Source organism: Temnothorax longispinosus, chromosome 7, assembly GCF_030848805.1.
Source record: "Temnothorax longispinosus isolate EJ_2023e chromosome 7, Tlon_JGU_v1, whole genome shotgun sequence".
Lineage (NCBI taxonomy): Eukaryota > Metazoa > Arthropoda > Insecta > Hymenoptera > Formicidae > Temnothorax > Temnothorax longispinosus.
In genome coordinates, this window is record NC_092364.1 from 3,389,005 (window position 1) to 3,415,511 (window position 26,507).

At 42.2% G+C, this 26,507-nt stretch overlaps 5 protein-coding genes across 13 annotated transcripts in view; 2 read left to right on the forward strand and 3 right to left on the reverse strand.

Moving 5' to 3' along the window:
* The window catches only part of Snf4agamma (SNF4/AMP-activated protein kinase gamma subunit), a 49,588-nt gene extending 38,823 nt beyond the window's left edge, over positions 1–10,765 (forward strand). For all 3 annotated transcript variants that reach the window (XM_071784576.1, XM_071784577.1, XM_071784575.1), the window contains exons 9-16: positions 2,069–2,117; positions 6,079–6,216; positions 6,291–6,443; positions 6,590–6,768; positions 6,849–7,052; positions 7,134–7,280; positions 7,367–7,460; positions 7,758–10,765. In XM_071784576.1, coding sequence (XP_071640677.1) covers positions 2,069–2,117; positions 6,079–6,216; positions 6,291–6,443; positions 6,590–6,768; positions 6,849–7,052; positions 7,134–7,280; positions 7,367–7,460; positions 7,758–8,062 — 1,269 coding nt within the window. In that variant the 3' untranslated portion in view covers positions 8,063–10,765. The remainder of the gene's footprint in view (positions 1–2,068; positions 2,118–6,078; positions 6,217–6,290; positions 6,444–6,589; positions 6,769–6,848; positions 7,053–7,133; positions 7,281–7,366; positions 7,461–7,757) is intronic.
* A 220-nt stretch (positions 10,766–10,985) lies between these two features.
* On the reverse strand, positions 10,986–13,512 carry L(2)k09848 (lethal (2) k09848). The gene is made up of 7 exons (XM_071784593.1): positions 13,221–13,512; positions 12,982–13,132; positions 12,584–12,679; positions 12,183–12,492; positions 11,987–12,084; positions 11,663–11,864; positions 10,986–11,587 (listed from the first exon to the last, which is right to left on the reverse strand). The coding sequence occupies exons 1-7, from the start codon at positions 13,510–13,512 to the stop codon at positions 11,501–11,503; spliced, it is 1,236 nt and encodes a 411-aa protein (XP_071640694.1). The 3' UTR covers positions 10,986–11,500.
* A 51-nt stretch (positions 13,513–13,563) lies between these two features.
* On the forward strand, positions 13,564–18,002 carry Hsepi (D-glucuronyl C5-epimerase). 3 transcript variants are annotated; one of them, XM_071784580.1, is made up of 7 exons: positions 13,564–13,704; positions 14,234–14,566; positions 14,688–14,820; positions 14,950–15,078; positions 15,157–15,870; positions 15,964–16,178; positions 16,490–18,002. In XM_071784580.1, exons 3-7 carry the CDS (start codon positions 14,695–14,697, stop codon positions 17,019–17,021), a joined length of 1,716 nt encoding a protein of 571 aa, XP_071640681.1. In that variant the 5' UTR covers positions 13,564–13,704; positions 14,234–14,566; positions 14,688–14,694; the 3' UTR covers positions 17,022–18,002. The 3 variants fall into 3 exon arrangements, with proteins under 3 accessions (XP_071640681.1, XP_071640683.1, XP_071640682.1); XM_071784582.1 differs by having other exon boundaries at positions 15,964–16,151; XM_071784581.1 differs by lacking the exon at positions 13,564–13,704 and adding an exon at positions 13,899–14,126.
* Positions 18,003–18,122: 120 nt separating this feature from the next.
* On the reverse strand, positions 18,123–22,048 carry LOC139816826 (uncharacterized). Of its 4 annotated transcripts, none has more exons than XM_071784592.1 (7): positions 21,134–22,048; positions 20,499–20,625; positions 20,277–20,405; positions 19,948–20,121; positions 19,304–19,557; positions 18,943–19,165; positions 18,123–18,792 (listed from the first exon to the last, which is right to left on the reverse strand). In XM_071784592.1, the coding sequence occupies exons 2-7, from the start codon at positions 20,599–20,601 to the stop codon at positions 18,422–18,424; spliced, it is 1,254 nt and encodes a 417-aa protein (XP_071640693.1). In that variant the 5' UTR covers positions 20,602–20,625; positions 21,134–22,048; the 3' UTR covers positions 18,123–18,421. The 4 variants fall into 4 exon arrangements, with proteins under 4 accessions (XP_071640693.1, XP_071640691.1, XP_071640692.1 ...); XM_071784590.1 differs by having other exon boundaries at positions 20,499–20,636; XM_071784591.1 differs by having other exon boundaries at positions 21,118–22,048.
* A 144-nt stretch (positions 22,049–22,192) lies between these two features.
* On the reverse strand, positions 22,193–26,507 carry LOC139816824 (uncharacterized). 2 transcript variants are annotated; one of them, XM_071784586.1, is made up of 9 exons: positions 25,980–26,507; positions 24,943–25,105; positions 24,707–24,864; positions 24,439–24,612; positions 24,144–24,335; positions 23,882–24,009; positions 23,583–23,808; positions 23,116–23,504; positions 22,193–23,025 (listed from the first exon to the last, which is right to left on the reverse strand). In XM_071784586.1, the coding sequence occupies exons 2-9, from the start codon at positions 25,091–25,093 to the stop codon at positions 22,941–22,943; spliced, it is 1,503 nt and encodes a 500-aa protein (XP_071640687.1). In that variant the 5' UTR covers positions 25,094–25,105; positions 25,980–26,507; the 3' UTR covers positions 22,193–22,940. The 2 variants fall into 2 exon arrangements, with proteins under 2 accessions (XP_071640687.1, XP_071640686.1); XM_071784585.1 differs by having other exon boundaries at positions 24,439–24,636; positions 25,980–26,506.

Consider the following 26,507-nt stretch of genomic DNA (forward strand, 5'->3'; position numbering starts at 1 on the left):
GGAAAGTTTTTTAAATTCGACGGTATTTTTTAAATTCGACCAGGACGCGGTTCCATTTTCTTTAGAAAACACAACAGAAATCTAGGAGATAACTAAACGATTCCTAATCCACTCCGAAAAGTTCCGTGATTCGTGCTCAGGCACGCGAATCGGTTTCACGCGGTTTCGTTTTTCGATTTTCGTTTTTTTCTCTTTTTTTCTTCCTACGAATTAACTCCGCTCGCTCGGTCAAACGCCAGATCTTATTGATGATGTAATAAATATAGCTCGCGTTAAGAGAGAGAGAGAGAGAAAGAGAAAGAGAGAGGGAAAGAGAGAGGTGCTTGGCGCCTCCTTTATCGCACGTTTGTTTATTACGCTTGTTACGTGTGTCGCGCTATCTATCGTTCTACTATTCTTGGCGCGGATCGAATAAGCCCGGTCGTACAAAGTTGAAAAAAGACGACCCTGCAGCCACACGGGGAGGAAAAAAAAGCGGGGCTCTCTCTCTCGAGCCGGTGATCCACAACGAATCCGCACTCCGTCGTCGTCGTCGTCGTCATTTTTCCTCGAGATACTCGCGTGGCGTTTAATAAAATCGCGTGGGCCGCGCGATGCTGTCAACCCTGCCGGCAATTTAAAACCCGGTAGTGTCCTTGCGGCGGACAACCGTAGATATAGATCCTCGTAAATTTCTTTCATCGTCTCCTCTCTTCTCACACGCGCGAGCGCGATATATCCCGTTTAATAAATCGCAACGCGCGCGAGATTAATCCCCCTCGAGTCTCCGTCGTCGACCGAGACAGCGGAAGACGAACGGAGACATCTCGGGTGTTTGATCGATCCGCTCGCGAAAAGTGGGGAAAAAAAAGAGCGCGGATCTCTCTCGGTGGGAATGTGTTATTAACGCTAAATTGCGTTACGTCATTCCGACTCCGGTCGTGTGCACGGCATACGCGTTTGCCGCGCACTATCGGGAGCCTCGGTCTATTGACAGAGTCGCGAATTCTTGGCAGGCTTGCAGCGCAATTAGCCGGCACGCCCGCTCCATCCTGCAGCCGCCGTCGCCGTCTTCGCCGCCGCCGCCGCCGCGGCCGGCGCGAAAGAGTTATGCCACCGTCGAAAATATCCCGGACAGCGCGCTCGCGGGTAACACCGGCGGAGGTGTTAAGCGAGGACGTGTTAACGCCGTGCCTTCGCTCGTCGTCGCGACGACGTAAACACCGTCGCGTACACGCGAGATCCAGCAGCCGCGAGCTGCGTTGAGTCGCGGCTCGATCGTCGTCGAAGTTTCGCGGCCGCTCTCGGATCTCGGGGATCTCGGACCGGAAGGACGCGCGACGACGACGGGGGACAAGGACGAGGTTCGAGGTCGAGGTCGAGGATGGGGATATACGTGGATCGAGCTGTGATCGATAGACTTTGAACGCCGTACGCAGCGAGTCTCTGCGTCGAGACGCGGAGAGATTCCCTCCCGTAGGAGTCCTCGAGGAGCGGACGGGTTCGTTTAGGATAGCCGCGTTTTTTTAATCGACCCGCGAGATGTTGTTCCGACGTCAAACGAGCGAGCCGACCGGAAGTATCGCCAAGAGCTCGGACGTGGCGCAGGCCACGAGCTCCGGAGTCCTCACGAGCTGGTACACGAGGATCAAGAGACGGCACACTTTCAGCCCGAGGTCCCTGCTGAAACGGACCCTGGTATTTCCTTCTCCTTTTCCTTCTCGCGGCCAAGATCTCTCTAAGCCTCCGTAATCTTCCACAAGTACTCCGCAAATGCTCCGTAAATCCTCGAAAAAGCGAGACGAAAGAAGGAGAGGAATGATGGATTTCTCCGCGACTGAAAGAGCTTCCCAAAAGAATGTGAAAAAAATGTTAGCTTCGCCACGCGAGTCTTTTTACGCTCTGTTTGAGATTAAGGAAGAGAGATCGGCTTCGAGAAACCACTGTGACTTTTAGCGGCAATATAATTTCGGTGCTTAACGAGCAGATCTTTTTTTTCGTATATAAATAGTCGTCATTCGTATAGCGATACGATCTCGACGGCTGCGTTCGGCATTTAACTTGACTAATTTCTTTCTCTAATTTGCAGCTGCCGGTGGTGGATCCCTTCCTGGAGAAAGTCTCACTGTCCGATCTTGGTGAGTTCCGTTTTGCGACACTCATTTCTTTCGTAATCAATATATCTTTTGGAAATCCCTCGAGACGAGATTAGAACGCTTTTACTCGCAACTTGTAAGCCGGATCCAGTCGACCGGATGAAAATCCACTCGAATAGTCGAACCTGAATGCTAATCAACCGAACGAGCAAGCTCTTAAACGACTTAAATTATAGGCCCTCGCATTCGCGCGTAATTAAAACGTTAATTCAGATTATATTGATCTTGAAAGGTTGAATATTACGTGAATAGAGACTGCCATGTGTATCTGCGTGGATGTCTGCGTGCCAAGAAGAGAAATTTCCTTTTATCGGAGGAATCGATTTAGTATCAAACGCTCGACGTTGTTATAAATATAACGTCGATCAAAGACTCTACTTGGATTTCAAGAAGTCAATTTCTCGCTGCGAGAGAAACTATCGAGGTTCTTCGGAGCGCGCGTATTTCCTATCATCTCTCGTTCCCCTTCTTGAGTTTAATTAAAGGATCATAATACGATCGTAAAGTCCACATCTATCGGATGTAATGCCATCATTGACAACTCGATTAAGATCGAATGTTGAATAGGGAGCGTTTGCGTTTTAATGAAAGAGAGGCGACCCACGTTGCGATGTATAAGCGAGCGGAAACTCTCCACGTGTTTCCCGAGCCTCGTATGGCTTTCCCCTTCGAAATCGTGGTACTAGGTCTTCCGACGTGTCCTAGTGTAGTATGGTGGCGATCGATGAGCTCCCGGGAGGCCAGCTGGCGTTAAGAGCGAGGAGGGAGGGACTCGCGATACAGCTTCCACTTCGTCGTATGTACGGCGCGTTCGCATTCTACGTCGCACTGCTCGGCATGCTCGTCCTATCTAGGTCTAGGTCATGGGGCAGACCGCTAGGTTCGATAAGTTTATTATTACGTGCGGTGGACTCTCTCGGCGTCGAATTCTGTCGACACTACGGATTATACGGGTCCGTGGCACGATTCCTACCTATATCCACGCGAACCCGTTCGATTGGAAATCTCGACTGTGTCTCAAGATTAAATGTCTCGTTTGTGAGCGCACGTGTAGGCACGTGCTGGTCAAAAGGGAAATAAAATTCGAAAAGGGCAGCGGTAACGAGTTAGGTTTCGATATGAAAGGAATACGTGATCAGCTCATTGATTGAGCAGATTGCTCGTTTCAGTTGACGCAGCTAAGAACAATGAGCATTGTTATTAGGCCATCTTTAGGTGTTGTTTACGTCGCGAAATTTGATTATTTAAAAAAAAAAAAAATAAACGTTTTGACGAAAAGAAGCGATGCGAAACTTGGCTTCGCTCTTTTGGCAAGGCGCACCAGCGACGGTTATTCTTGGCACGATGGTTGACGACGGACGACGACGAGGAGGAAGCAGAAAGCAGCGCGAGAGCGAAAGAGAGACAGCCGATGCGAGCCGTTGACGATGGATCGACTGGGCAGTCGTGGTGTTCGCCAGCGACGAGGCTGTCGATTCGCGGGAAATCTGCGTGGAGAGAGTGACAAAGAGGCCGGAGATTCGTCGTTCGATGAGGTCATGAGAGGGGGATTCTGGTGATGGGAGAGACGATCAGTGAAAAGGACGCCGAGAGTCGCAAGACGATTTAATTGATAAATTAAGAAAAGGCCACAGAGATCCTTTCGTGTCGGTTGACGTCACGATTACACCTGTGAGGCTGAAGCATGAGTAACTTGAGCGGCGTACGCGTTTCTTTCGGAATGAAGAGCCACTGTCGTGGAAACGTCCCGAAATCCCTGGAAAATAGGATGCGTCAGTCGCGAGTATTCCGGGCGATTCGTTGATTCGCGCGGGACAGGTGTTACTCATCATCGGAAGCTCCGACACCGGCGATGTTAAATAATGCTGGCCTTGCACTACTACTCGGATTCCGAAAGTGTTCGCGTCGCTTTAAGGCAGGTCGCGGCGGCCTGGTGGAGCCAGGACGATGATCCCGTGTACTCGAAGGATCTCATCAAGGAATTCGAGGTGGAGAATCCGCCCCTCGAGGACGAGCTCGCTTGGATCCTCTCCAAAGGTAGACCGCGACGTAAAACGCGATCGTTAGCGAGTTGTCGAGAGCGCCGCGCCGGGACGGGAATACTATGTTTACGAAACGTAATCGATTAAGTGTTACGTCGCTCTCTTGCGTTCCACTTTTTTCAAGTCAATTTTAATCAACCGAATCGTTCGGTCAAGATCACCAGTCGCGGAAACGAATGTCAATATTGTATCTCGGTTCTAGGTCAGGGATTCGATCGACTTCGCTGTGGTGACAGGCGTCCTACTCTATCGGAGCGTTTCTCATAACGAAAGCGAGCGGGATAAACTTGACGGAAAGTATAGCATAGGAGACGCGCAGTATGATTTCCCGACGGATCAACTCGGCAATACGATCTTTCCACACCTTCGTATGCGCGCGTTGTGCAATCCCCGCGCTACGGGAAAGAGAGGCCGCGTGGTTTCTAGCGGTTGGTGCATTTGTTCCATGCACCGGATGCACATACATGCAACGACACATAAACACATGCAAACCCGATGGGCACTTTCAACTCGCTCGAGCCGCCAGCTTCGTGACTCCGCCGCGTTCTCCTTCGCCTCCGATCAGTCGTGCCGTAGTCGTGTTCCCTGGTCTGTCTAACGGCCAGATCGCGGACGCCAACATCTGCGCAATCCCCGAAAGAATCGAGTGACCGCTGTGTAAATGTGAAACCCGTCGTTGTTGTCGCGCCCAAGTATCTCGTTCACAGTTTTTCTCGACACCGTTCCCTTGATGACGTATAAGAAAGAACTACGCCCTAACTCGGATAGTTTCCTTCTTCTCTCGATTCTCTTCTCGGTAATTGAAACACCGAGTTATTAATTCCTGTTAATTGTACAGATTTTGCAATTTCTCGACATGCTTTCCTTGATGGCGTATAAAAAAAGAACTACGCCCTAGCCCGATTAGTTTCCTTCTTCTCTCGATTCTTTTCTCGGTAATTGAAATATCGAGTTATTAATTCCTGTTAGTTATATCGATTTAAACGTGCTTATTTTATCTTCATTTTGCGTACAATTCAATTCTTGGAAACTGAAAACTTTTTTTTTTTTTTTAATCACGTCACATAGCTAATGGGAGGCGATACATCGCTGTAATTCTGTTATTGTTCTTCTGATGCAATTTTTCATCATTATTTTCCCTGTGATGTTACTCATCGCTTCTAGCGAAACCAGGCAACAATATGTCTCTTATCTGTTTACAATATCGCAGTCCTTTATCTATTGTGTGCATTTTAAAGTATGAGTATATCGACGATATTTTACGGATATAGCTTCTCCCCGGATGTACAAGCTTCCGAGATGCTTAATCGCAATTTATCGATTATTCAATCAAGTTCCATTACTGCGTTATGTAATATCGTTAACCCGCTCGAATTCCAAATTAGGTCATTGAAATCCACATTATATTATCAAAGGAAAATGCGTATTAAAAGAATTTCAGCGGAATTGGCATTTGCTCCAAATGAACATTACCTGACAAAAGTGGTTTTGCTATAAAAATCTGGTGGCTCTCTAACTTACAATGTTAAATATAAAATATATAGAAAAATAATAACTTCGTCCGCCAGTGATTAAACAGCTATTATTAATTTATTACTCGATTTTAAATATAAAAATCGTGGAAAGAGAAAAACCACCGAGTGACGACGCTGTTTCCTCAAATGTGCTCATATCTCGTAATTGCTGTGAAACTCTCAACTTGTTAGTGACGGACAACTTGTCGGTTATTAATTAAACATTTGCGTGTAATGCGAGCGTCGGGATAACATAAATTATGTGCGTTTGATACGAAGTTCATCGCGTATATAAGTTTTAACAGCCGCGCCGCCGAGATTTTCACGCGAAAATGCTTCGCCGAAATCAGAAAGCTCTTCTCTACTGCGAACTGTTTGGGCTTTCAGAGGAGGACGAGTCGCAGATCTTCGTCAAGTTCTTCAAGTTTCACAAATGCTACGACCTAATACCGACCAGCGCCAAGCTGGTCGTCTTTGACACTCATCTACTCGTTAAAAAGGCCTTCTTCGCTCTCGTCTATAATGGTAAGTTCGTTTTCGCCCGATTGCAAGACATCCGTGTAAGAAGCGGCGCTTGATAATAACGAGATATCTTTCAGGGGTGAGGGCCGCGCCGTTGTGGGACAGTTCTCGGCAACAGTTTGTTGGCATGCTGACTATAACGGATTTCATAAAGATACTGCAGATGTATTATACCAGTCCGTTGGTGACAATGGACGAGTTAGAAGAGCACGAACTAGATACGTGGAGAAGTAAGTACCTCTTTTTCTTCTTTGCGGCTTATTGCCGCGCGCGAATAGAATAATTAAACTGTAGCGCGTCCACCGGACACGTAACAATAGGAGTCTTACCGTTACTTACCGAGGGGAATTACATCCAAGAAATGATTGATTTCCAGAAGTCCTGAAGGATCAAGTCAACCCTCTTGTAAGCATCGGGCCGGATGCGTCGCTGTACGAGGCTATCAGGACCTTAATACAAAACAGAATCCACCGATTGCCTGTGATAGATCTCGATACCGGAAACGTCCTTTATATCTTGACGCATAAGCGAATACTTAGGTTTCTTTTCCTATATGTGAGTATGCGTATCTCTCTATCTGAATAAATGGCAGTCCACTGGCGCGAATCTATTTAAATCTAATTGCGATTTGACAGATTCACGAGTTACCGAAACCATCTTTCACCAACAAAACGCTGAGAGAGTTGAGGATAGGCACTTTTGAGAATATAGAAACAGCTACGGAGGAAACTAGCATAATTTTAGCGCTGAAAAAATTCGTGGAAAGGAGAGTGTCGGCATTGCCGATTGTCGACTCCGAGGGAAAGTTAGTGAACATCTATTCAAAGTTTGATGTCATTGTAAGTAACATTTTTGTCAAATTGTCTGCAAAGAGATGTTAGTGTTACACGCGCTAACGTTTAAATATATTGCTGTTTCAGAACTTGGCGGCAGAAAAAACATACAATAATCTAGACGTTTCACTGCGCGAAGCAAATGAACACCGCAATGAATGGTTCGAAGGCGTTCAGAGTTGCAAATTAGATGAGACATTGTTCACTATAATGGAAAGGATTGTCAGAGCGGAGGTAGGGGAAGCCATTTCTCTAAATTGAGCATAATCTTCCTGTCTACGAAAGTGGAATTGATATATTTTTGTCTCGTATATTTTTAGGTTCATAGGCTAGTAGTGATCGACGATGATGATAAAGTGATCGGTATAATATCCCTATCCGATCTGCTCTTCTACCTCGTTCTTAGGCCTTGTGGTAAGTAAAACCATTTTTTTAACGTTCTTGATTGATAACTAATTACCTTCGGTTCACTTACAATTAACTTTTAAAATACGTCGTATTAAGAAGTTTATTTTCTACCTTTTTACGTTGCAACTTTATAGGTTTTTTTTTGTAACATTTTTCTTTGTAAAGTGTGTAACGTTATTCTTACAGTAAAATCAAATGCTTTATAATCTTGGTATAGTAAAATACGGCACACGTTTCAATTTCTGGAGCAAAAACATCTTTTTCGTGGACCGTCACATTAATGTCTCTGCTCGTTGGTTTCAGGTGAGGATGGCAGTAGCAATAAAGGTAGTTCTATATCGTTGCGAGCACAAGATTCTCTGCTGTCGAAGGCTCCCAGCTCCGCGCAATCGGAAACGTCGCTCGCCGACGGCGAAACCGAGCAGGACGCCGCGGAGGCGACGGATCGCAATCAGTCCGAGGAAGCGCCGGCGACACCTAGTCCACCGCTAAGCCCAGTAACGTCGGACATCTCGGAACCTCAGTCGACGCTAGTGAATCAGACTCAAGAGGCGACGTGGCGGGACGTGATAAACATTTGTGTCTCGGGCGTCTCGGGCGGGGAATGAGACGTCGCCGTTTTCACGTGCCGCCACGCACGGATTAGAACTTCGAACTGAATTGACGTCGCTTTTAATCGCAGCGGCGAACGAATAACGACTGCATATTTGTACATCCTTTGTTGTTATCGCTTGCGGTTCTTCGCGAGTACGCAAGTTGATCGGTGGCACGCGCCACGGAAGAGGGGAGGGCAGGGGAGATACACGAGATGCCCGTTTTTATCGGAGAAGTTAGACGTGGCGCGATAGCGTAACAGAGGAATTCGCTGAACGCGACGTTATGATATAACAAACACGATGCTCTGTATAGTGTATAAAATCACTTAAGCTTAATTTTTTATGGTACAAATGCTACACAGACATGCTACACATTAGACGTTCGAGCTTTTCGCCAAGGACCGTAGGTAGCTGCGCCATTATTTGCTCAGAATTGCGATTCTCCGCGCCCTTCTACAATCGAGCAATGGGAAAGAAAGGTTGAATTTCGAAAGAACCGAGTTTTAGAGGTACGACAAAGTCTTGGAGGTAAAGAAGTCGCAACTTAATCATGATTATATTATTCTTTGTGCAAATTGTGTTATTCACCCTTCGTGAAATGGAGAACGTAGATATTCGTTTTGATCTTGTGTATAAATTAGGATATATGAGGTTAAAAAAAAAAAATAGTTGTCGAGTATTCCGCGATCGACAAAAACGAACGCCTGTCCTCGTACGCGTGAGGCCTTTCACATTTTTTTTCTAAACGCATGATATGTCACCCATCTAATTAAACGTCTCTTTGAGATCTTACATACTCATTTGTGAAAAAACCGCTTTTTTTTTCTTTATTTCTACCGGAAAGATGCATTAGAGATACCTAATCTTAATTACTGATCTTGCATAATAAGTAGATCCATTTTAACACCACTCTATACGTGAATGGACATGGTGCTTTTAAGTTTTATGTAGAAATGACATTGTCGAGTATATCAACCTGTATATTGTTAACACGTATTGTTAAAGCACAAATTATTTCGGATTATATCTGTAACACCCGAAGGATTGCCTCTCTTCTGTCCTCTTTTTGATATATCATTTTCAATGTATCGTCAGAGTCACGCAAATGTCGAAGAGTAAAGCGACTGCTCTGTACAAAAAGCTTCTTCAACCTTTTTGGCTTTTATACTAAAAGATCATAACATTCACAAAACTCTCTCTTGAAACAATAAAACAGGATCGCATTCCCCATACTAAAGTAATTTACTAAAATAATTTTCTATTACGATACGACTATAGTTTTTCGTGAATATTTACGAGAGACACACACAAAATTCTTCTACATTTGTGTCCGTAAATAACAAGTTAAAATTGAAAGAATCGAAGTGATATACTCGATTATTAAGATTATTCGGTAAATCGGATAAAAATACTCGAGTTTTAATGTGATATCTGACCAAATTCTTAATTCTATACATTGTATAATTCTCACTGACGATACGCGGACTGATATAGCATCCATTGATACCGAAATAAGATTTTATAATTGTATCGCGAACCGTCTCAAGAGAATACTGATGACTTATTGAACAAAAATACTTCGAGCGATTAATTGCTTTATCCACGGTACGTATGATTTTACTTTCATTGGCAAGTACGTCGAGTTCTCTGTGTGTAGAAATAGCAAGCGAAACTGCGTATTATTGTATAAATCCAATTGCAATTATTACTCGCGTCGTATTGTGAAGGTAACGCAAATTATAATATGATGGAGTTTTGAGGGAATTTGTATAGCATCGTTTTACACTAAAAAGGAAGTTCCTTTTAATGGATCGAAACATTCCTGTAAAATTACGACTCGAGATATTTTTCCAAAGCGATTCCACGTAATCAAGTTGTTGAGGATGAGTATCAACCAGAAAAGTTTTACTTAGAGTTACGTAAATTGGCTTTCAGTTGGAGTATAAATTCGAAAACGTTTGACGCGCAGATCTTAACTCTTTTCCTTTCACGTAGAAACGCAGGTGACGGTAATTACTCGATTTTGAAGGGAATAGTGCCTGTAAATGTAGCAAATGTATTCCTAGATACGTTCATTGGAATACGCGTATATAAATATACTATCTGAGATGTAAGCGCAGTCGGGATAAGACAAAGCTAAACATTTAGTATTAATTAACGGGAGGCGTAGTGTGGACGAAGATTTTTGTACAGCTGAAAAGTACTATTTAATGTGCTGTAGGCGCGCGAACGCGTTGTTTCTTTTCTTTTTAGTACAAAATGCGTTGCAATCGTTGCGAGTTGCCACGTTCCACTCTCTTCTACTTAAAGATACTAAAGATTACGCTGTAACATACCGCAGCGTGTACCGCGCACTTGGCTTCGACATAACTTGTTACTTGTTGAGAGCACAGTAGAGATTGTCGAAGAATTATATTTAGATTCTCTCTTCGTTCTACATAGTATTAGAGAGACGAGTTTGAGAGGGGAGATGAGCGATTGAATTCTGTGCGCGCTGAATCCAAGAACCAAAATACAAGCTCTATCGAGATGCGGTATTAAATGATAAATAAACTGTACAATAAATAATATAAATGCATATGCATTACGCGTAGTCATAACAGAGCGCCGTTAGCGTACTACCCCTATTACCCATTCACCTTTGTTGTCCCTTTTTCAATATTTAAAACGAGAGAACAGCTTGTCGAGTAAAAAAAAATTATACTATGATAGAAATGTTTTATTTAATGATTGCCTAGATTTCTCTCCGTCATATCTTGGGTGTCATCTTTTTTTTTAAGATGGGCTCATGAATACCATCTATCCATCATTTAATAAGTTAGAATGTTAAATTTTTCGAAACATTATTTTTGTTAATTTTTTAGAAATTTTATTAATTTTTCATAACATTAATATTAATAGAGTTTTATTAATAGATTAATAAAATACAAATAGATTAATAGAAACACTACTTTTTTATTAAGTGCTATTTTTTACATTGTCTTTTTTTAAGCTTTTAGATACTTAACACCATAGTTTTTTTCAGATCACAAAACTTTGTCAATAAAAATAAACGATCTAGGCAGAAATGACGCGTCTCAAATGATAAATTGCAGGATTGATAATACCGAAGAAATGTGAGGAAACTGAAGAAAAGTAGAAAGTTACAGCAAACTTTTACACTATACGTCCTTAAGAGATTGTCTAACATATTTTTATTCATATAAAACATTTTATTCATAAATAGTTATTTGTGTAACAAGTGAGGTAAGATGAAAATTCCCGGGTGCGGTTACCGCACTCGCCTTCGGCTCGTGCGTAAACTCCGCACCCGGGAATTTTCATCTTTACACACGACTTACACTCCCTATTTTATGTTGCAAGTGCCTGGAAAGTGGTCTATCACGCACACGCGTAGCGTGCGTAATAGGGCACTTTCCATGCACGTGTTGCATAAACATAATTAATATTCTAAGCCTCCGTGCCATCCTCATATCCTCTTTCTATAGTGGTATCCGATCTCATTATTAGACACGTTAATCTCGATGTTAAATAAATCTGCAACGATAAAATGAATTAGACATTTACTTCAAACGCCGTGACATTTCGGAAAACTAAAAGTCAGGACTTTACCCCTTTGAGAATTTCTTTCGTATCGATATTGTGCATCCGCAAATATCTATCGAAACTGGTACTCGCGACGTACGGATTGGTCGTACTACAACTTATTCCGGTTATACCACCGATGAATTCTTTGTACGTGTTTAATACGGTGCCGGTCTTTCTCAGATCGATGAGATTCATCCTACCCATATTTGAGCCAACTATAATGTGTCTTTAACATAAAGATACGACGAAATGAAATAATATTATGGTACATAAATGCATTACAGTTATAGTATTTTAAATGACGTTTTAAAGTATCCAAATAGCTTTATACGCGTGCACCAGTCTTACCTTTCTTTGGGCAGGGTAGTTAAGCTGGTCCAAGTGTCTTCCGGCGCCATCATTTTCACCACAGGACGTCTTTGGGCGCGTGGATCGAACAGGTGTATCTTTGACATTTATACATGGATCAGTAGTACGATTGTACGTTTCACGATTGTAAAAAATGCTTAAGACTAATTTCACAAAGGAAAAAATTGATTCTTACATGCCCGTTCCTACTGACTGAGACTATCTGTTGGGTTCCTGGCAAGAAACTCACGTCCGATGTCCAAACGGGTCTCTTTAAATTCAACCAGTCGTGTGGAAGATCCTTTTCAACGAATACCAGCTTTTGCTTCTCTAGGTTGTACAATTTCACTTTGTTTTCATTACCTCCGGTCGCTATCAAGTTCTTGTGCACACGCGAGTGGCACATACTGGTCAAGTTCTTTCCGGCGTTCACCAATTCCTGTCCTTTTCCGCTGGCGGATGACCACAGGCTTACTATCCCGGATTCGACCGATGTCAAGACAAGCCTGAGATAAAATCGTAGACCGCTTTATTAAGCAACATCGATATGCACACTAGCATGTGGAACGCGCTCGTTTCGCGTCAAGATCATTTTACCCGTTGTATCGCGATATTCCGATGATGGATCCGCTGCCCATGTTACAAGAAAACGTATGTGTGAGTATTCCGCTGTCCGCGTCAAAGATCTTTACCCTGTAAGAAATTGATGCAATTATCACCAATTGCATTTATCATATAAAAATCATACTTTGTTAGTTTTAATATGTGAAGATCATAATTTGACATATAACATTATCATAAAAACCATATTTTATCGCTAAATGAGAGAGTCAAGAGATGACTCGATGAGTCGAGTTTCGTGTTTACATTTAACCAGCGTTTGCTTCTCTCATATTTTATTGTACAAAACTAAATTTTTATCACACAAAATCATATCTGTTCTCGCGGTGGAGGTAAAAGAAGCTTTCTACGCCGTTAAAAATGTAGAACGTCACCTTCTCTCTGCCTTGCCGCAGGCAACCAGAATCTCCCCTTCGTCGTCGTCGCCCCACGCGATCCTGCTCACCCGGTCGTCCTTCGTCATAAGCGACAGGTTCAGCAAATTCTTTACTCTGGTCTCCTTCTTCGTCGCTCCGACTTTTATTCCTACAATTTACATTTCGCGGATTACATAACCTACAAATTGACACGCGATATCGCGGGACGGAGCTACACAAGATCCGCGCGGGATTACCTTTGACGGCGCCGGTCGTCGCGCCCACGAAAATGTCGAACTTTTTCCGACTCATGGTTGACGGGCTGTAAATCTTCTCTTTTTCGTCGCACCCGGACGATGTATCCGTGCACCACCTCTCGCCACCGGAGTAGCAGTCCCCAATCACTCCCCAACCCAATACAAATGCACGTGTCCACGTGCCGAAGCCGTCGACCGTCGAAGGGACGTGCGCACGCGCACCGAGAGGAGCGACCGACGACCGAGGGTACCCCCGAGAGTACGCCACTTGCTCCCCGGAACTCGCAATCATATGTTGCAACCGCGATACCGCGAACTGCGGCACCGTTGGGCTGCGTAGTGCGTCGCGCACTGTCCCAGGAGGGACGGGCTGACGGGATCCTCGACGGAGCGAGGCAGAACGAGGACGTTGAGACTCGCGGCTTGCACAGCTTAGGAAGACTCACATGGACCTGCACGAAGCGCCTTCCTCGTCCGATCGCCGGTAATCGCCGATCAACGACCCGAGGCTTCGCGGAAACGCGGAAGGTCTCGGGGTGCCTTTGACCCCAATTCCGACAAACTTAATTGTCGATTAACTCGTCGATACTTGTACTATTTTGTCAATATGAATAGAATTAATTTTAACACAGTGGGTGTGATAAGATTAGGCGACGAATTGTGTAGTTGGAACTCTTTCCTCGAGCAATTAGTCACTGATTAATCTAGTCAAGGTCGTACAAGTACGGGCTGTTTGTTTTTTAGAAGCCAGATTAGTCAATTTTACTGTTTGTAAATTTTTCTGTTTCTATACTGAGTTCGCAATCTCTTCAATTTTCCCTGCTTTTTGTTGTGGAGTCGATCAGCTTGCCTTCTGAGAGGCTTAATTATTGTCAGATTTAGCAGGGACAAATCCTTTATACATATGTGAACATAATGATTTTTTTTTACTTATTATATGTGCACTTGGAATCGATTTCAGTCACCCATCACAGCTGCAGAAAATATAGCTAACTACTGATGTAATTTTGCAGCAATTTGGTCTCCGTGCGGCGATGACGGCCGCGAGGAAATGTTTCCATGCATCACACGCTGCGCTTCGGAGGTGCAGCTGCAGGCAGGTGGCTTAGCTATCGAAAGACTTGGCGAATTGACGGCGAAAGCTCGACGCTTGACGCGAGTTTATTAGGCATCCAAGAGGATGTTTGTTGTATCTTATCCGAAGTCTCACCGTCGGTAGGCGACAGCTGATTGATATTCATGTGTCCGGAGAAACAATCTCCAGGAAGGATGAGATGGCGTGGACCTTGAAGGCTCTTTAAAGATGAAATTGTAAGATGACGAACCGCTCGTGACATCCGTGTCGCGTAAGTTTACTAAACGTTAATTTTAAACATTAGATTTTAACCGATAACTATGTCACATCTGTTGTCATGTATGATTCGATTGGAATATTTATGCGTGTGATCGTTTATCTGTTATCGATAGGTTTTGTATGATGATGCGATTGAACTTCAAGACAACCCTGCTTGTATTGGTTGTCGCGGCACTGACCTTTTTACTCGTGTCATGGAACAATTGTGGAAGTCTGTTGTTCCAAACGACAAAGTATCAACATAAGGCAAGATAGACTATATGACTTATATCTACATTGTTATGTAATAGCGAGAGAGCGAATAGATTTGAACATGTTAATTCACATTAACTCCGAGATAGTGCATATTTTTATACGTCATATGTTTCAATGCAGGATCGTTTGAATACAGAATCGGGATACCAAGAGATAGATTGTCATATAAATGGCGATTACTCTGTAGGATGTCGCAAGGAAGGCGACGAAGTATACATACCGTTTTCATTTATCCATAAATATTTTGAGGTCAGTTGAGCCGATGCTGTCGTTAGATTATATTATGCCATAGGTATATTATAATAACTTTCATGTACAATATTTCAGATTTATGGAAAACTAGCCACTTACGACGGTCTGGAGAGATTCGAATGGCTGCATAGTTATTCAAAGTTTGTAAATCCCAAGGGAAAGTATGACCCCCGAGGCGTATTCATGACCTTCGAAAATTACAACGTCGAAGTCAGGGATAGAGTTAAATGTATCAGCGGCACCGACGGCGTGCCGATATCGACGCAATGGGAGAGCCAGGGATATTATTATCCCACGCAAATTGCTCAATTTGGATTATCGCATTACAGTAAGAACCTAACCGAGCCCGAGCCACACAGGAAGATCATTGAGGATTCCGATAAAGTTAAGCAGAACTGGAACGTTCCTCAAGGATCGGTTATGAACAGAGTGTACGACAAGCAAGCTAATAGTTACGTCCTGAAGTTCGCTACGCCGGAAACGAGCACGTCGGGGATTTCTTTAAACTTGGATCACGTGTTAGACTTTGTATTGAAATGGGATCTTAATATTAAAGACAATGGAAGTGTCACGGTTACGTTACAATCGAGGGAGAAGAAAGAGCTGTACTACCTTCACTATGTTACCAACAATATAGTACTGTATAATTATAACAATCATGTACACTATGGAATCGGGCAAGCTAATCATCAATGGAGACGTCTTACTAGAGATCTCGTAGTTGACCTACAAAAAGGTCTTTATTTGAACGATAAAAGTAGGAAGAAATTGCCCCGGTCCAAATTAAAGGTAAACGGCCGTTCAAACGACAACTTCATACGAGTATCTTGGAGAATTATTTTTTGAAATAATTTTAAAATACAAATCATGCACACGTTTTAGGTAGTTAAAATTACCTTATACGGCTCCGGTATGATTGACAATATGACATTATCGACTAGTGAGCATATGGAGCAATTTTATGATGCGGCAAGATGGTTTGTCGCTAATCAGAACATCACCTCTGGTGGCTGGCCGAATCCTGTCAGGAGAAAAGTAGCACCTGGAATGGCTATACTTGAACCTGGATGGTATCGTTATGGCACATATATATACAGGTGACCCTCGAGTAACACGGTATTTGAATTGCACGGTAAAAAATTGTGACAACCCTACTTTTTAAAAGTTTTTTTTTTTATAATCCCTTGGAACCAAATGCCCAATTTTATATGGATCTGGAGTCTTGAGTTGCACGGTTTTCAGTAGCACGGAACGCGAAATTGTATGTAAAAGTCTCGAATAACACGATTTTCAATAACATGGAACCAATTGATCGTGTTATTCGAGGGTTACCTGTACATGTAACGGAATGGAATGGAACAAAGTTAACTCGTGGAGCTGATTTTACAAGAGAAAAATATGGTTACAGGTATTCCAGTATGGGCCAAGGTCACGCGATATCAGTGCTAGCACGAGCATATTATCATTCCGGCGAGGCGAAATACTTACAGGCCGCTATCAGAGGCTTGCGACCTTTCAGACTGACATCCGCTAAAGGAGGGGTGGCTGCGCTGTTCCTAGGCAAATATGTCTGGTACGAGGAATATCCCACTACCCCCTCTTCTTTTATTCTCAATGGTTTTATTTATTCGCTTATCGGACTCTACGATCTGAAAAGCATAGCGACGGGTAAGGACGCGGAGGAAGCGACTAGACTCTTTAATCAGGGTATGATATCGTTGAAGAACATGTTAACGTTATACGATACTGGTTCAGGTACGACGTACGATCTACGTCATTTTACATTAAAGACAGCACCTAACTTAGCCAGGTGGGATTATCATTCTACTCACATTAATCAACTTCTTCTTCTCAATTCTATAGACAACGATCCTATTTTTATTACGACCGCGGAACGATGGATCGGTTATATGAATGGCAAAAGAGCGGCGCATAATTAACCACGTATTTAAATAATATTCCATTCCCCTTTGTATTTTTATTATACTTATTTATTTAAATCATTTTCATTGTTTTATTTTTTTATACTGCGGGCTCATTTTATATATTCATTCAAAAATATATATCTTAATCTCTTCTTTCACTTGATTGAAAGAAATATTTTTTCGTATAAATTTTCTTTTTATACGAGTGATAATTGTAGTGATAATCGCGTTATTGAATATAATAGGCGAAAAAGTGCGAGCGTATATGAGATCGAAAATTACCTACAATTTGTTAATATTATAGAAGGCTAAGATAATTGTAATAATAGGAGAGATCTATGTTCTTAATATACAGGATGATTTTTAGTTATATGTTGATATATATAATATATACATATTAATGAGATATGATATATTTATTTTTCATTTATTATACTTTTATATAGATAACGAAATTGCCACTGAATATGTCTATGACTGACTATTTTTTCGTTTATTATTATGTGAAGTCTGAAAGGACGTATCATAATAAGTATAGATATCTTAAAGTATAATTTTAAATGAAATAATAACTTATAATAAATGATATGCTAATACACACTATTAATATATAATTAAAAATCATCATGTATACACTTGTAAATAAGAGATTTCTGAAGAACCCCCTTGAACACTTGAACGTTGAACATCCGTTTCAACATTAATAATTCGCATAATGGTGCTGCCAATAATTATGATAATTAATATTTATATAGCGTGATTCTTTTTTAACAGTCACGGCATATTGTATAATTATACATAATATTTAAGAGAAGATTGTAATCATTTATTTTTTAATAGCGGCAAGTGATTTTTCGTAAATTTCTCAACTAGTTTTATAACTATGAATTTGCACTCCTTACTAAATATATAAATAATGTTAATTATTCAATAAACATTATTGTTTAACCAGATAATGTATTTTGAATCTTCATAAGTAACATTACAACACGTTACATCTCTTTCTTTCTTTCTCATTGCTATGAGACTAAGGGTCTATACAGACAAACTTGCGTATAGCTGCATGTGGAATAAAAATAAAATAGGCAGGAAAAAATGTATCTTGATACTGCGGCATAAATCGTATTATACTTTTATTTTTATTAAGGATCGAAATTAGATTTGCGACCAGCCGCAGCTTATAAAACATACAGAACACTTTGCGTGATATCTATGGTGAACACGATTTGGAAGACATTATCAGCGTAGCGTTACAAAAATATATATTACTCTGTTACACGACCTGCGTAAGGAATAGGCGGTATATTTGTTCGTGAAAGTTTGTTGTCGAATATAAATTGGAATAGAAATTAAAACGCGGTATTAAAACGTTGAGTATTTGTTGAAACGTGGGATCGGTTCGATTTTGCGCGTGACTAGTGGTAACGGTAACGGTAGGCGCGGCCGTAATTGTACACCGATTTACTCTCGATCGGGTTACAGGTGTACAGGGCATCGCCTCTGGTCCCCTGCGGGCACGTACAGACCGCGATGTGACGTCGGGGCGTGCACGTGGCACTCGAGCCACATTCGTGGCCGGTGCATGGGTTCCTGCACGTGAAATCGATACACGCCCGATTGTCGGGGCATTCATTGTCGGTGAAGCACTCCCCGCGCTGACAGCTCGTCAAGGCGTTACCGATGTAGCCGGTAGGACACGTGCACACCGGCCTCTCCTTCCCGGTATTGTCGTGGCCCGGCGTGCAAACCGCGTTAACGCCGCAGGGATTCGGCTCGCAGAGATCGCCTGAAAATAGAGATACGATTTTGAGATAATTGTCCCCTCGTCTTGTCTTCTCCGTCTTCTTCTTGAATTCGTCAGGAATTAAACTGACGAGCCACAAGAAGAATACGACTCTGGCTAATTATAACGATCGTTATACCGATCTCCACTTACGTGGTTCGAACAGTCTGCAGCTGACGAAAGGATTGCCGGTCATGTGTTTCGGACAACTGCAAACGGGAGTGATGCCGCGTAGGTTGCAGTCGGCGTGTACGCCGCATACGCCGTCGCAGGGATTCGCGCATTTCTGATTGAGGCAGGCAGGCTTGTGCGTCGGGCATTCGGAGTGGGCGGTGCACTCCGGTCGACACGCGACGAGCGGGTTTCCTAGCCATGTCTAGAACACGGAACAAACAGATTGATTCCCACACGTCGCTTCGTTTCGTCACCGTCGTTCGGAACGCTTAGTCAGACTTGTTATCCTTATAAAAAGAAAACCCATAAATTTTCCATGGACAAAGCGGAGGCGTCTTACTTTCGGGCAGCTACATTGCGCACGATGATTGACGACCTCGCACTCCGCGTTCTCGCCGCACTTGCACGGGCTCTCGCATCTGTACGACGACGAGCAGGCGAGGTGCGGAGGACACTCGCCGTCGCTCTCGCACTCGTGACGACACCCGGCCAAGGGTGAGCCTCTGTAACCCGGTAGACACGTGCAGACCGGTATCTCGTTGATCACCTCGCACTGGGTATTCACCCCACACGGACTCGGCTTACAAGCGGCTTCTACATTCATCGAATATTTTTGATAACTTGTAACACATTTTCAATAGTAAAAAGAAAAAAGAGGGAGGTCTGTGAATTATTATTTACATTTAAACAAGAGAGAAAGAGAAATAGAAATATCTAAAAGACGTAAAAGACGACTAAAAAGCATCAAAAGCAACGTAGGAAGTTCAGGGCCAATAAACGAGAAATCGAGAGATGATAATGATAATGATAATGATAACGAGAAATGATAAATTCAAAACGGTTTAACAACTCTTAAATATACGCAGAACGTTTCGAAGTCTACACAGTCTTCTTCAAAGCATCAGGAACATTAGGAAAATCTTTAAACGTCTGTCTTTTAGACATTCCTGGTTGTCTAGATTAAACGGCGAGGTTTTTACGTACGGGGGTCAGCGACTTGACAACCCGAGAACGGATCTCCGACGTGGCCTGGTATACACTCGCAGGTACCTATGTGATTTCTGGTCAAACAGTTCGCATTTACTCCACACAGTCCCACGCAGGGATCGACGCACCTATTGCTAGTGCACACCCTGTTGTACGGGCAATCCTCGTTGACTGAAACGCGACGAGGATGCTAATTAGCGTGCACCGATTTGTGGAAACTCAAGAACCGCATCAGATGTATAATTCCGATTCGACTTAATTCGACTTAATTAACAAGAGTTTGCTCTTCTAGGAATTACATAATGATCGCGGATCGTTTTACTCACTTATGCATTCGACTCGTACGCACCGCGCGAGCGGGTCTCCCATATGTAGATTCAAGCACGAGCACACCGGCCGTCCCTCGCTCATCGTACATCTCGCGTTGACGCCGCACGTGTAGCTGTCGCAACCGCCTGTGGAAGACGAGGGTCGGATGATTCAGCGAGCACGCTTCGGTTTTTTTTTTTTTTGCGTATATAATAACGAAGCACACAGAGAGAACTTACCAGACGCGAGTACTCGCGACTGAACGTACTGGACGTAGTGGCTGCCGTCCACCACCGTGCTGAACAGAAGCAGGAGCAAGGCTGCGGCTTGCGAGTACAACATTTTGCCACTGTGCCAATATCAGATCTATCGAAAAGCTGATGAAATTTATGAATCTATGTAATTTATCTATGTATCTATCGAAAAAATGATGAAATTCTGGCGATACAGGCCGGCGATGGGCTTCTTCTCCACTTAAGACGTCTTCAAAACACCTTCAAGACTTTCCGAATAGACGTCTAAAAGTTAAACGTGCGTTTTGCACAGCACTTTAATTTTTATTTTTAATTTTTATTCGCACTTGATATCTCTTGAGATATATATTCGCTTTCTTGCAATTGGAGATGAGTAAAAGATTATTTTAGTTACTTGAATTAGAGAAAGAGGCGATTCGCGTTATCAGTCATCGCGACTGGGAAAAACATCTTCGCTCAGAATCTTCGAGTATAAACATCCACATTCGTACAATACAAATAGGAAATAATGAGCAACAGATAATGAGCGACGATGATGCAGGTAACGCGAGCAATGAATAATGCATGAATCAGCTTTATCTGAATAACTAGATCAAAAATTTACCCGAATTAATGCCCACCTCTGCTTGCAACTTCGTGCTCGATCGGCGCGAGGAAGACTAAACGGCGAGACTACCCGCGATCGCGACGATCTCACGTAGATGACGCGAGGACGATCCCACAGCCCCACCATCCGCGACCTTCGGTCCCCTCTTCGAACTTCACCCACGCACGGCCCTGATTATATTCCTCAAGGTATTCGATAAATTTCGCCTACGTTTTTATGACGCGTTTAATTCCGTTTTTTTCATTCCTGTTTTTTTTAAATGTAATTGATGAGCATTACGTGCGCGCGAGACGGGTTTCCCATGGCTGAACGCGATCGGAGCACGCACGCAATTATATCCGTCCATTCCGACTCTAGGCTCACACGACGGACCGTAATGATATTCCATATTCGCGTGCGGTACAATACGGTCGGTCAAAACAAGCAGGTATGAGTAATCCACGCTGCAGCTTCGTATGCGGAGTTCCGCGACGACGGAACCCTTTCGCGCCAAAAATGGATCTTCGCGGACGTACGCTCGATCCCGCTAACGGAGCGCAGTCGGAGTAAATCCGGTATATCTCGGCTTGCTCATTCAGCTTGCAGATCGCCGTTTCCGTAGCGTGCTCCTCTCGTCACGCTTCTTAGAATATGCTAATCTACAACAAAAGTACAAGATAAAAAAAAAAGTAGAAATGTACGTCGCGTATGCAAATAAAATATGGTAATGCGCCAGTATCATCACGCCGCCCGAGTGATCGCACGGTCCCGTTTTTATATTGTCGTTTCTGCGAACGGAAACGGACTCGGCTCGATGTCGCAATCTCGAAACGAGAAACATAATTATTCGCATATTTGTAAACTCTTTTATCTGTTTTCCTGGTAGTTATCAATGTAAAAAGGCGATTCGGTAAATGCCAATTTATTCTGGAAGCTGGCCTATAAGACGCTTTTGCGTAAATATTAATCGAAAAACTCGATTCCATTTGTAAAGCAGAAGACAGTTTTGTAAAGAAGTGTTCTGCAGTGGTCAAGAAAATCGAATGGAATTAATAAATTAGCGTTATAAACTTTCCAAATATACAAGAAATAATTATACAAAACTCGTGTTATATATTTAGGAAACTTCGTACAAATACATATACGTTTATAACTTTAAATAAATGCAAAATACACATATATTTGCCATATGGAACACATATCTATTTACAGGGTTGTCCATCAGAAGTAGAACGCTTAAATAAAGTTCCTTTCGAGTTATAAAGATACATGCGCCGATTTAGTTTTTAGCCGTTTTTTTAATCATAAAACCTTTAATTATTTATTAGAACATTAAAATAATTTTACACTTTGGAATCTTAGCTAAATTATATAATAGGGACAATATATCCTTGAAAATTTTAAAAATATAATTTTGAAAAAAAAATTTTTTTTTGCATCATATATATATATTTTTTTTTTTTTTTAATATATACTTTGTCCTCAATACCTTTTTCGCGTCAAATGCAATGGATTTATTCAAGCATTCCGTTTCAAAGTGAACCACTCTGCATGCTACATACACATGTCGATATTACTATTTATGTACATGGCGGATCTTTATAAATTTAAAATTGCTCGTGTTTGGTGCATTTTTGTCCGATAGATCGATGGCGTACGCAATGGCTTTGTCCTACCTTTAGTGATACAGATATGATATTTAATTTCATGTAGTTGAATCCAATCTCTATCTCTTTGAAAATCATAAAACCTTTAAACAAGATATTTGCATTTATAGCGAGATATTTGAGCCAGAGTATAATCTTGTTCGTGCGTGAATGTGTTTCACTTCATCTTCAATTTTATTTGCACTTGGAATCTCTTAAGAACTCTTCGTAAGCAGTTGCAATTTCATCGTCGTAATTATCATCTTCTTCTTCGGACGTCCTGTAACAAACACAAGAATTTTTGTTAAAATTATTTTTTTAAGTATTACCTATCTTACTGTGAAAGTACAAATATGAAATTATAACGTACCCTTCGTCTAAATCTGCTTTCGCATGTGCATCAAGAAAGTCACTTTCCTCCGCGGTCAGAATCTGGCCGTCAGGACCGTACATGACCGGTTGGTTCAGTTGTAATTTCTGCGATACTGAATGCTGTATCTTCAACGGTACAGAATTATAATTAGACGTGCGCAACTGGTCAGACTGTCGCTGCACGTCGTTAAATAATGAATTGCTCGTCCCAGACGAATCACAACTGGTACTTCTTCCCCAATCCTTTCGTAATTCGTGAACGCTGTTCACCATGTTTCCTACGTGCGTATCAACCTGCCCGTTATTTACAAGCTCCGTTAGCGCCCGCATCATATTTTCCATGTCTTTACTTCTGCTCTTATCCTTCTCCAACACGTGGCCCGCCAGCTATGCGTTATATCAAGTAAGGCAATTAGAATACAGAGAAAAATTGTAGAATTACTATTTCTGTTATCTACGACTTACTTTAAGCGCCTGGCATATATATTTGACAGAGGTCGACGCTGGTCTTTGCAGTACCCTAGTAATAAACGATACTAATAGTTCCCCTAAAGTGAAAGCATAAGATTCATCCATCTGAGCGACCAACTCTGCTAAAAACAATATCAATCCATTACACTTCCGTTGGTCCCGTTTCTCTTCGGGCTGTTTAAGCCATTCGGATTCGAGTAATCCAGTCTCCCATTTACATCTAACAATAACAATATCGCAGATGTATATAAATCGTACAATTTCGATTATGTGTCGTATGCATTTGGACTTACTGGAAGCACAACAAGTCCCTGAATAGATCTTTGGAAAACGTGTACAGCTCTTTGGAATCTTCTAAGCTGGTATCGAAATATTTACACAATCGAGCTCCATTATATCGAAAATTACTTTCTGCAATAGACTTAAATAATATAAAGTTAGTAACGCGTACTGCAGAGAATAAAATGATGAACCGCTTGCAAATAAACCGAGTCATGTACAAAATTACAATGACATGTGAGTATGTATTCGCAGATGAAAGAGAAACTTTTATACCCATTCGATTATGGTTGTCACAACCATCTGCAGACAGCGCATGTTCCCACTCAATCTGAGCTTATCCATGAATGGTGGAACTAGATTTGTGAACTCGGCAGGATTCATAATTAAAATGTTGATAATGTTGTTGAGATGTTCATAGGTTTCAAAGTTGTAAGCTTCTTCCTTTTCATTCTGCTGCTTCTCCTCCTAATTCGAATATTATTGATATACAATATATATATAAATGTTGCGTACAATGTAGCTTCCTATGAATAAATAGAGATCAGGCTTTTATCTTGCCACTACTTACATCATCCTGATCGTATTTATAATCATTGTAATTTCCTATGTCCAAGTCTTGTATATTGCACTGTTGCTCCAGAGCATCTTCAAGACTACTGTCATCCCGAAACAACGGAGGTACAGACTCTTTTGGTGGTTCTTCACGAGCTCTTGTGATTCTGTCTTGTACGGATCTTGAAGTCTTTGGATATTGGTGAGTAGGTTGCTATCAGCAGATTATTCATGATCAAAGTAACCAATATAGTGAAGATCCAATCAGAATATAAATTACTTACGGAAGACAGATATTTGGGCTCTGCTGGGGGAGACTGCGACGAATGGGACTGAAGAAGCATAGATCTTGGAACAAATTCTGCAGCCTGCGGCGATAACGCAAATTTCTTTTCTTCCTGACTATGTTGCGACGTCACTGGAGACATCGAAGAGTCAGATCCTGTGTACAAATAGTTTTATTTTAAACCTGACAGCCAACAAGCTTGTGCAAATGTGTTGCGACTAAAACAATGCTAACTTGTACTGGATTGACTAGCGGTTGATGCGCCGTGTGGTCGCCTGAGTCCTCCACTGTTTTCCTGCATCCAAACGCGATGGCCACGGCCCACACTGTGTTTCATGATCTTCTCATCCCTGCCAGTCTCCCTATCCCTTCCGAAAGAATCCATTCTCTACGCAAACTGTTGATCGAGAAGATTAGATACATCAGGATCAGTTTTGATGTTCAACAACATTCTTAAACATATTGTACTTTTTTATGGTTTATAATTTAGATGAGAATTTTATATTGCTTTTCACGAAGAGTTAAAGAGAGAATAAAAAGTACAATAAATTGGATCGTTAGGCTGTATTAGTATGCTTTAAAAGTTATTACATTACGAGTCAGATAAAAGTGTTTGTATGTAAATATACTATAATGTAGTAACATTGTCCAGCAGAAATTGTGCTATAATTTTTACAAATTCGCATATAATGCTCTTTAATCCTTTGCACTACTATGTCGAGCTAGACTCTACGTAAAGCTGCACGAATCTAATCAGCAAACTATATTTTTTTGAGATAAATTTCTGATTCTCTCATAGGTCTGTTTGTGTTGCTTACATTGTTTGCACTTGGAATTTTCACTTTCTCTCTCTCTCTCTCTCTTTCTCTCCAATGTTCAAATATATATTTTGTTTTAAGTGCAAGAAATTTTATGGATTTCAAGCAACACGAACAAACCTAATGCCAAGACGAGACTTGGATTTTTGCTCATTTGTGAAAAAACGATTTGGACCGAAAAGAGATGAGGTACGCAAGTACCCGGAGTACCGGGTGAGCAAAGAGAATTTTAATTCAAGGTAACCACGTTCTGTCGATTCCACGATGCCCGCAGGGATGCTTCACGCCGTGTCAACGACATTTATCGGGTCTTCCACTTATTGAAACAAGTAACAAAGATAACGGTAGGTTGAGTCAATGTCGCTGCGCCTCGTTACGAGTGATATACATCGAAATCGCAACACGGTTGCCTTAAATCGTTCATCGACATTACACACATCCAATAAGGAATACCTTTGGAATACGGGTTCACACAGATCGCTCGTCGAATCACGAGAGGATAAACACAGCCCGATTACGGTCCGTTAACTTCCAGCCGGCGAGAAAGCGCAAGAGATTCGCGAGAGCCGGTTACATACAGGCATCGCACGCGTGAACCCCATCGGCTACGTGTGTCGCGCAGCCTCGCCTCGCCGTCATTTCTTATCGTTCGCGTCCGACGTCGAACAGCGCCGAGCGGCGCGAAATAAACGCTTCTTCTGCTTCTTCCTTGGCACCCGTCCCTACAACCGGACTAACTGGAGTACTGGAGACACCGGAGTCGAGAGATGGTGTCGGATACGGCGAGCATCAGAAACTTTAGCGTCCAATGTCGGATGATGCAACACTAACCCAAGTCTGAATACACTCTGAATTGCGAGAAATAAAGTCGGAAATCGATTGTGGAAAATTTGTCCTTCACGTGCGTTCTGTAATGTATGTATGTACACTGAGTACTGATAGTACAGAGAATCTATAGTTCACGTGACATATGATATAGGG